Source organism: Calonectris borealis, chromosome 34 (genome assembly GCF_964195595.1).
Source record: "Calonectris borealis chromosome 34, bCalBor7.hap1.2, whole genome shotgun sequence".
In the NCBI taxonomy this organism is placed as follows: Eukaryota; Metazoa; Chordata; class Aves; order Procellariiformes; family Procellariidae; genus Calonectris; species Calonectris borealis.
Window position 1 is genome coordinate 946,298 of NC_134345.1, and position 10,368 is coordinate 956,665.

General features: G+C 72.5%; 1 protein-coding gene across 1 annotated transcript; it reads left to right on the forward strand.

Moving 5' to 3' along the window:
* The first annotated feature begins 1,626 nt into the window (after positions 1–1,626).
* On the forward strand, positions 1,627–6,685 carry LOC142074347 (isochorismatase domain-containing protein 2-like). Its single transcript, XM_075134947.1, is given in 7 exon segments — positions 1,627–1,727; positions 1,922–2,076; positions 3,167–3,235; positions 3,237–3,380; positions 4,564–4,634; positions 5,373–5,490; positions 6,511–6,685. Coding segments are annotated over 6 exon segments (618 nt in total). The 5' UTR covers positions 1,627–1,727; positions 1,922–1,944; the 3' UTR covers positions 6,595–6,685.
* The last annotated feature ends 3,683 nt before the right edge of the window (positions 6,686–10,368 follow it).

The following is a 10,368-nucleotide window of genomic DNA, read 5'->3' on the forward strand; positions in this document are numbered from 1 at the left end:
CCGGTCCCCCTCCCCTCACCCCCCGTGGGTCCTTCCACGTCGCGGGGGGAAACTGAGGCACGGGGGGGGCAGTGTCCTCGGGGGCGCGGCGGCGCCGCAGGTGGAACCTGTGGGCGGGGCGAAAGCGGGAGTGGGCGGGGCTGCGCCGCGCAAGCCTCGCCCAACACCCGCTGACCACGCCCACAGCGCGCCTGCCTTTTAAAGGACGAGGTAAACCCCGCCCTAGGGAGGGTGGGCTAAGGCAGGCCCGGCCCCCAAAGAGGCGTGGCTTATGCAGGCCCCGCCCACAGACTCACCACATGGCGGCGGCCCCGAGAGCGGCGGCGGCGGCGGCGGGGGAGACCCGGGGGGGGCCGGGGGGTGGCGGCGGCGGCGGCGGGACCGGGGGCTTCCAGGGGGGCCGCGGCCGGGGGGTCACTGCGGGGGGGAAGAGGGGGGCCGGTCACCGGGGATGAGGATCCCCCCGGGGGATGGAGGAGGAGGAGGAGGAGGGGGGGGGGGGGGTGTTCCCGGTGCCCCCACCCGTGACGTTGAAGCGCAGCTCGGGGAGGAGCTCCCCCCGCGGGTCCCGCATCCCGCAGCGGTACCGTCCCGCCGCCGCCGCCTCTTCCTGCACCAGAACCGGGTCGGGGCCGCTCGCCAGCCGCTGCTCCCCGGGTGGGCGTGGGGGGGGTCCCTCCCGCGTGTCCGTGGTGGGGGGTGGTCCCGGGGGTCCCCCCCAGACCCGGTAGAAGCGGTAGCTCCTGGTGCCGTGGGCGGCCTCGGGGGAGGGGCGGGATGGGACCCCCCCCAAAGGTGCACACCCCCCCCCGGGGACCCCCAAACTGCCCCCATCCACAGACCCTTTCTTGCAGGCCACGCCCACGGAACGCACAAGACCACGCCCCCGCCCACAAAGCCACGCCCGCATAGGGCAGAAGGCCACGCCCCGTCCCAATAAGCCACGCCCACAGAGCGCATCATACCGCACTCCCCGCAGGCCGCGCCCACAGAGCGCATAAGGCCACGCCCCCTCCCTTGGCCACGCCCCGGGTCGCGGCCGTCGTCTGTCTCCATGGTAACGGCCACGGGCGCTCTATGGCAATGGGGTGGGAGGGGCGTCTCCATGGTGACGGGCCGGGAGGTGTCACCCCCCCCCCCCCCCGCCGACTCCATGGTAACGGGGCGGGGCCTGGTGCTCTCCGTGGTAACGGGCCCTCCCTTGGCCCCTCCCCCGCGTTCTCGCACCGCTGGGGGGGCGGGGCAGCCACGGGGGCGGAGCCTTTGCGATGCCACCTCTCGGCTTCTGATTGGCTTCCAGGGGAACGTGGCACCGCCTCAGCGGGTCTCTGATTGGGCGGGGGTGGGCTTATGGACTGACTGACGGAGTGGGGTCCGCCCCTCCGCTCTGATTGGCCGCAGCGGCCTCGGGGGCGTGGTCTTCGGGTGAGGGAGGATTGGCACCTTATGATTGGCTGGAAGAGGCGGGGCTTGAGAGGGCCGTCGCCTGTCATTGGTCAGCGGCCCTGGGAGACGCTGATTGGCTGCTACAGGGGCTGTTGGGGGCGGTGTCGATGCGCGGCCGCCGATTGGCTGCGTGGGCGGCGGAGGCTGCGTGGGCGGGGCGCTCACGTGACCCGCGCGCACTCACACGCCTGAGCACCGGGACACGCGTGGGCAGGGCGGGGGGCGGGGGGAACACGACCCCATCCCACGTGATCCCCGTCTGCAGGCGGAAGAGGCCGCAGGTGGGTGTCACGCGAGGGCTCACGGCCTTCACGCGGCCCACGCGGGCGGCCCACGCGCGTGCGCCTCGCACCACCCCCTCCGCCCACGTGGGGCCAGACCCCACCCGTGCGCCTGGGGGAGGGGGGGGCCTCCCACGGCCCCGCCCCCTCGGCTGACACGCGTGTGTCGTCGTCCCCCCCCCCCCCCCCCGCAGGCGCGGCTCGCACACGCGTGGCCATGGCCGGGCGCCGCCTGGGCCGCCTCTCCCCCGGCAGCTCCATCCTCTTCCTCTGCGACATGCAGGAGCGCTTCCGCCGCTCCGTCGCCTTCTTCCCCGAGATCGTCGCCGTCGCCGCCCGCGTCCTCCAGGTACCCACGGACCCCCTGGCCCCGCCCCACGGAGGCCCCCCGACCCACGGGACCCCCGTGTCTGGGATCCACGGAGCCCCCAGGACCCCCTGTCGCAGCCCCACAGAGCCCCCCAAATCCCTGGGACCCCAGTGTCCGGGGCCCATTGACACCCCAAAACCCATGGGACCCCCATGTCCCAGCCCCACGGAGACCCCCGACCCACGGGACCGCCGTGTCGGGGCCCACAGAGCCCCCCAACCCACAGGACCCCCCGTGGCCGGGACCCGTTGACACCCCAAAATCCACGGGACCCCCTGACCCCACCCCACGGAGCCCCCTGACCCACGGGACCCCCATGTCTGGGACCCCCAAATCTCGGATCCCACTGACCCCTCAGTCCCTGGGACCCCCAAATCTGGGTCTCACTGACCCCCCAAACCCAGGACCCCAATGTCCTGGCCCCCCTGACCCCTTGGGGACCCCCGTGTCCAGGCCCCACTGACCCCCCAAACCTGGGACCCCCAAATCTCGGATCCCACTGACCCCTCAGTCCCTGGGACCCCCAAATCTGGGTCTCACTGACCCCCCAAACCCAGGACCCCAATGTCCTGGTCCCCCTGACCCCTTGGGGACCCCCGTGTCCAGGCCCCACTGACCCCCCAAACCTGGGACCCCCAAATCTCGGATCCCACTGACCCCTCAGTCCCTGGGACCCCCAAATCTGGGTCTCACTGACCCCCAACCCATGGGACCCCCAAATCTGGGTCTCACTGACCCCCCAAACCCAGGACCCCAATGTCCTGGCCCCCCTGACTCCCCGGGGACCCCCGTGTCCAGGCCCCACTGACCCCCCAAACCTGGGACCCCCAAATCTCGGATCCCACTGACCCCTCAGTCCCTGGGACCCCCAAATCTGGGTCTCACTGACCCCCAACCCATGGGACCCCCAAATCTGGGTCTCACTGACCCCCCAAACCCAGGACCCCAATGTCCTGGCCCCCCTGACTCCCCGGGGACCCCCGTGTCCAGGCCCCACTGACCCCCCAGACCCAGGACCCCAGCACCTGGGTGCCACCGCCGCCCCCCCCCCACTAACGGGGTGCTGCAGGGGTGCCGGGAGCTGGGGGTGCCGGCGGTGGTGACGGAGCAGGTCCCGCGGGTGCTGGGTCCCACGGTGCCCCGAGCTGGGGGCCCACGACCTCCCCAAGCACCCCAAGACCTGCTTCAGCATGGTGGTCCCGGCCGTGGAGGCCGAGCTGCGGGCGCGCCCCCACCTCACCGCCGCCCTCCTCTGCGGCATCGAGACCCAGGCCTGCGTCCTGGTGAGGGGACCCCGGCCGGGGGCTGGGGGGACCGGGGCGTTTGGGGGGACCCGGAGGGCTGGGGGGACCCGGGGTTGGGGGGACCCGGGGGGTTGGGGGGACCTAGAGGGTTGGGGGGATCCAGGGGGGTTGGGGGGAACCGGGGCGTTTGGGGGGACCCAGGGGGGTTGGGGGCCAGGACATTGGGGTCCTGGGTTTGGGGGGTTTGGGGTGTTTGGGGGGACCCAGGGGAGTTGGGGGGATCCAGGGGGATTGGGGAGACCCTGGTGTTTGGGGGGACCCAGGGGGTTGGGGGTCCCCTGGGGTCCAGGGGTTGGGGGGACCTGGGGGTTTGGGGGGACCCAGGGGGGTTGGGGGGATCCAGGGGGGTTGGGGGGAACCGGCACGGTTGGGGGGATCCAGGGGGGTTGGGGGGATCCAGGGGGATTGGGGAGACCCTGGTGTTTGGGGGGACCCAGGGGGTTGGGGGTCCCCTGGGGTCCAGGGGTTGGGGGGACCTGGGGGTTTGGGGGGACCCAGGGGGTTGGGGGGATCCAGGGGTTTGGGGGGACCCGGGGTGTTTGGGGGGACCCAGGGGAGTTGGGGGGATCCAGGGGGATTGGGGAGACCCTGGTGTTTGGGGGGACCCAGGGGGTTGGGGGTCCCCTGGGGTCCAGGGGTTGGGGGGACCTGGGGGTTTGGGGGGACCCAGGGGGTTGGGGGGATCCAGGGGTTTGGGGGGACCCGGGGTGTTTGGGGGGACCCAGGGGAGTTGGGGGGATCCAGGGGGATTGGGGAGACCCTGGTGTTTGGGGGGACCCAGGGGGTTGGGGGGACCTGGGGGTTTGGGGGGACCCAGGGGGGTTGGGGGGACCTGGGGGGGTTCAGGGGACTCAGGAGGCCTGGGGGGGACCCCGGCATCCAGGGGGTTGGGGGGACCTGGGGGGGTTCAGGGGACCCAGGAGGCCTGAGGGGGACCCCAGCATCCAGGGGGTTGGGGGGACCCAGGGGGTTAGGGGGGGACCCCGGCATCTGGGAAGTCTGGGGGGACTCAGGCACCCAGGGGATGGGGGGGGTGGTCCCAGGGGTCCAGGAGCCCCCCCCAGGGAGGGTTGACCCTCAGTTTTTGGGGGTGGGTCCCCCATCCCGGATTCCGGGGTCCCGCAGTGGGGGGGGGGGTAAAATTGTGGGTGCTCCCCCCCAGCACACGGCGCTGGATCTGCTGGAGAGGGGCCTGGACGTGCACGTGGTGGTGGACGCCTGCTCCTCCCGCAGGTGGGGGGCTGGGGGGGCAAGAGGGGGGCAATGGGGGGCTAATGGGGAGCTGGGGGGCTGGGGGGGTACCTGGGGGGGGCTAATGGGGGGCTGGGGGGCCATAGGGGGGGAATGGGAGGGCTGGGGGGGGCACCTGGGGGGGCAATGGGGAGGCTAATGGGGAGCTGGGGGGCTGGGGGGGCAATGGGGGGGCTAATGGGGAGCTGGGGGGGCACCTGGGGGGCAATGGGGGGGCTAATGGGGAGCTGGGGGACTTGGGGGGGCACCTGGGGGGGGGGAAGGGGGGGTAAGAGGGGGCTGGGCGCCATGGGGGGAGGAAATGGGGGGGCTATGGGGGGACTGGGGAGGCGATGGGGGACTGGGGGGGCTATGGGAGGACTGGGGGGCTATGGGGGTCTTGGGGGGACTGGGGGGGCTTTGGGGGGGGGTTGGGGGGCAATGGGGAGACTGGGGAGGCGATGGGGGACTGGGGGGGCTATGGGAGGACTGGGGGGCTATGGGGGTCTTGGGGGGGACTGGGGGGGCTTTGGGGGGGTTGGAGGGCAATGGGGGGACTGGGGGGCGATGGGGGACTGGGGGGGCTTTGGGGGGTCTTGGGGGGCAATGGGGGGACTGGGGGCGATGGGGGACTGGGGGGGCTTTGGGGGTCTTGGGGGGCAATGGGGGGCCTGGGGGGCGATGGGGGACGGGGGGGCTGTGGGGGCACTGGGGGGCGATGGGGTCTGACCCCCCCCCCAGCCAGGTGGACCGGCTGGTGGCGCTGGGGCGGCTGCAGCAGTGCGGGGCCTTCCTCACCACCAGCGAGAGCCTCCTCCTCCTCCTGCTGCGGGACGCCGCCCACCCCTGCTTCCGCCAGGTACCCGGCCCCGCCCCGCCCTGCCCCGCCACGCCACGCCACGCCCCTCTCCCCTCCGGCCACGCCCCCTGGCACCCCCCCGCGGACGCCCCTTCTCAGCCCCTTGGCGCAGGTGGCCACGCCCACCTGCAGAGCTGGCCACGCCCACTCGGTAGAGCCGCTCGAGCCCCTCCCACTAGGAGGGTTGGCCCCGCCCACCCCGCAGAGCAGCTCAAGCCCCGCCCACCAGATGAACCGCCCCAGCCCAACCTGTGGAGAACCCCAAGCCCCGCCCACCAGGCGAGCAGGCCCCGCCCACCTTGTAGGCAGCGTGAAGCCCCGCCCATCAGGCGCGCTGGCTCCGCCCACACTGTAGAACACCTCGAGCCCCGCCCACCGAGCGAGCTGACCCCGCCCATTCTGTAGCGCGGCTTAAGCCCCGCCCACCTGCCGTGCTGGCCCCGCCCATCAGGTGAGCCCCTTGCCATTTCGTATTAGCCCCGCCCCTTCCCCAGGTAGCCCCGCCCCTTCCCTCATTAAGGGGCTCGTTAAGGGGCTGAGGGGGGTTCATTAGCGGGGCCTGAGTGGGTTCGTTACTGGGGTCATTAATGGGTTAATTGCTGGTTCGTTAGGGGCTCGTCAGTGGGTTCGTTAGCGGGTTGGTCCCTGGCCTCGTTAGCGGGTTGGTCCCTGGCCTCGTTAGCGGGTTGGTTAGCAGGCTCATTAACTTCGTTAGCGGTTTGGCTGCGCGTCATTAGCGGGTTGGTCAGGGGCTCGTTAGGGGGCTGGTTACCGCTCTGCCCAGGCGTTCGTTAACGGTTTAATTAGGGGCTGGTTAGTGCCTGGTTAGTGCCTGGTTAGTGCCTGGTTAGTGCCTGGTTAGGGGCTGGTTAGGGGCTGGTTAGGGGCTGGTTAGTGCCTGGTTAGGGGCTGGTTAGGGGCTGGTTAGTGCCTGGTTAGTGCCTGGTTAGTGCCTGGTGAGCGGCTGGTGAGCAGGTTGTTGGGGTTCGTTAGGGCTCGTTAGCGCCGCTCTCGTTGCAGGTGCTGCCGCTAATCAAGGAGCCGGCGCCCGACAGCGGGCTGCTGCCCCTGCTGGGGGGGCTGGGCCCCCCGGGGGGCCTCTGAGCGACCCCCCCAAAACACCCCCCAAAGGGGGGGCTCTGAGTGACCCCCCCAAAACACCCCCCAAAGGGGGGGGCAATAAACGCTGCCCCCAGTTCAGAGCCCGGCTGAGTGTTTGGGGGGGTCTCGGGGGGGGGTTCTTGGGGTGGGGGGACCCGGGGGGGGTCCGGGGGGGGGTCCTTGGGAGGGGGGGGACCTGGGGGGTGTCCCTGGGGGGCGTCTTGGAGTGGGGGACCCCGGGGGGCTCCGTGGAGGGGTCCTTGGGAGGAGAACCCGGGGGTTCCGGGGGGGCTCCCTGCGGAGGGGGGGGTCCCGGAGGGGAGGGTCCCTTGGGGGGTCCCTGGGCGGGGACGACGACCCGGGGGGGGTCCCCAAAGGGGGTCCTTGAGGGGGGGTTCCCTGAGCGGGGGTTTCCCCCATTGACCCCCCCCTGCGCCGCACCAGACCCTGGGGAGGGGCTGGGGACCGTGGGACCCCCGCCCTGAGCCCACCCCTCCCCGCTGATTGACAGCCGCCTCGCCCAATGGCGCCGCCCCCGCGGGCCCTTTTCTTAATGAAGCCCCGCGGCGGGGGGGGGAGGGAGGGAAAAGGGGGCGCAGGCCACGCCCCCCCACCCCCATTGGCTGCGCTCAGCCAATCGGCGGCCGCCCCCGGCATCCCCCCCCCCTTCCCCTCGACCCCCCCCCGCCGCTGGATCCCGCCGGGGGCTGCGTCCTGCGGGGGCTCCGCGCCGGCACCGGGACCCCCGGGACCCCCCCGGCAACGGAACCCCCGAGACCCCCCCGGGACCTCCCGGACCCCCCCGACACCGGGATCCCCCCCGGATCCGCTGGCACCGGGACCCCCGGGATCCCCCCGGACCCCCGGGACCCCCAGAACCCCCCCGGGCACCAGGACCCCCCCGGATCCGCCGGCACCGGGACCCCGGGACCCCCCCCCCGGGACTCCCCCGGACCGCCCAGGAACTCCCCGGGCACCGGGACCCCCCCGGACCCCCCGGGACCCCCCCCCCGGCACCGGGACCCCCCCGGTTCGGCTCCGGTAAGTGGTGGCGGCGCGTGTTCGGGGGGGTCGGGGGGTGGGGGTGTCCCCCCCATTCCGGGGGGCCCGTTGCCATGGGGATGGGGGGGATGGGGAGCGTGTGACATCGACGGCAAGTGTGTGACACGGAGCGTGACATCGCGTGTGTGGCAGTGACACCGACACCGGGGGTGACACCGACACCGGGGGGGTGACACCGACACCGGGGGTGACACCGACACCGTGTGTGTGACGCTGAGTGTGTGACACTGACACCGGGCGTGTGACAGTGACAACAGGCGTGTGACACCGGGTGTGACACCGACCCCGGGTGTGCGACAGCGAGTGTGACACCGGCAGCGAGCGTGTGACAGCGAGTGTGACACTGATACCGCACGTGTGACACCGGGTGTGACACCGGGTGTGACACCGCGCCCGGGTGTGTGACAGCGACAACGCGCGTGTGCCACCGCGTGTGTGACAGCGAGCGGGTGACACCGCGTGTGCCACCGACCCCGTGGTGGCAGCGCGGTGGCGGGTGCGACACCGACGGTGACACCGGGTGTGCGAGGCGCCGGGTGACACCGCGGGGGACATTGCGTGTGGCGGCGTGACACCGAGCCCTGCCTGCGGCACCGTGTGGCGGCACGCGTGCCTGCGCGTGTCACACGCGTGTGCGTCGCATGCGTGAGCGTGTCACATGCGGGTGCACCCGCAGCGTTGGCGGGAGCGTGTCTGTGCACACGCGTGTGCGGGGCGGGCTGGGCTGCTGCGGCGTGCGCACGCGTGTTCGTGTGTGCGCGCGTGTTCGTGTGTGCACGCGTGTTCGTGTGTGCGCGCGTGTTCGTGTGTGCACGCGTGTTCGTGTGTGCACGCGTGTTCGTGTGTGCGCGCGTGTGCCCATCCCGGCTGCGGCTCACGCGTGTGCGCACGTGCGCCCGGGCTGTGGCCACGCGTGTCGGGCCGTGTCTGCCTGTGCACACGCGTGTGCGTGTCGGCCCTGGGGGGGGGAAGGGAGGGATGCCGGTGTCGGGGGGGGGGGGGGATGGGGGGGTAGAGGTGGGGGAGGGGAGCGCAGCGAGATGGGGGGGGGATGGGCCGTGGTTGCCAGGGAGCCGTTGCCATGGCGACGGTGGATGCTGCCTTGGCGACGGGGAGGACCAGGGAGCGGGGGAGGGGCTGGACGCCTGGGTCCCCTCCCCCGCCCCCCTTCGGGGGGAGGTGTGGGGGGGGCTGCACCCCGAAACGGGAGCGAGGCATTGTGGGTAAGAGGGGTGCAAAGCACCCTGGGTAACGGGGCGACCCCCCCACCCCCCATCCCCCCCCAACAGGAGCAGCCTCGGGGCGAAGCCGACGAACCCCCCGGTCCGGCCCCCCCTCCCCCACTGGGGACCCCCCCATCTCCCACCCCCAGCCCCCCCCCCCCCAATTAGGGACCCCCTCTCCCACCCCCAATTAGGGGTCCCCCTTTCCCACTGCTAATTGGGGACCCCCTCCCCCACCCCATCACCCCCTCCTCTGACCTCCCTCCCCCACCCTAGGACCCCCTCCCCTAATTGGGGTCCCCCGTTTTCCCTCCCTTATTTAGGGACGCCCATCCCCCACCTCATGACCCCCTCCCCTAATTAGCCCCTCCCATCACCACCCCCTCATTGGGGACCCCACCCCAGGACCCCTTTCCCCAGTTAGGGGGACCCCCACCTCATCACCCCCCCCATTGGGAACCCCATCACCCCCCCATTGGGGCCCCCCCACCCCATCACCCCCCCAATTGGGGCACCCCCACCCCATCACCCCCCTCATTGGGGACCCCCACCCCATCCCCCCCCCCCAATTGGGGACCCCCCCTCTCCCCCCCCCATTGGGGACCCCCCTCACCACCCCATCCCCCCCCCAATTGGGGCACCCCCACCCCATCACCCCCCTCATTGAGGACCCCCATCCCATCACCCCTCTCCATTGGGAACCCCCCACCCCATCACCCCCCCCATTGGGGACCCCCACCCCATCACCCCCAATTGGGGCACCCCCACCCCATCCCCCCCCCCAATTGGGGACCCCCCTCTCCCCCCCCCATTGGGGACCCCCCTCACCACCCCATCCCCCCCCCCAATTGGGGACCCCCCTCCCCACCCCTCCATTGGGGACCCCCCTCACCACCCCATCCCCCCCCCAATTGGGGCCCCCCCACCCCATCCCCCCCCCCAATTGGGGACCCCCCCTCCCCACCCCCCATTGGGGACCCCCCTCACCACCCCATCCCCCCCCAATTGGGGACCCCCCTCACCACCCCATCCCCCCCCAATTGGGGACCCCCCTCCCCACCCCCCATTGGGGACCCCCCTCACCACCCCATCCCCCCCCCAATTGGGGCCCCCCCACCCCATCCCCCCCCCCCAATTGGGGACCCCCCTCCCCCCCCCAATTGGGGACCCCCCCAACTGGGGCCCCCCCACCATGCACCCCGCCCTGCCCCCCCTCCTCTGCGCCGCCCTGGCCTCCTTCCCCCTCCCTTCCCCCGCCGCCCCAAACCGCCTCCCCCCCCCTCCCCCTCCCCATCCCCCTTTTCCCCCTCCCCCCCCAGTCCCCCCCGCCGGAACCCGAGCGGGGGAGGGGTCCCCGAGTTATGCCACGGTTATTATGACGTCATGGGCCAGTACGACGCCGCCTTCAACTGCTCGACGGGCGCCTTCCGCTTCTGCTGCGGCAGCTGCCATTACCGCTTCTGCTGCGGGCAGCGCGGGCGGCGGCTGGAGC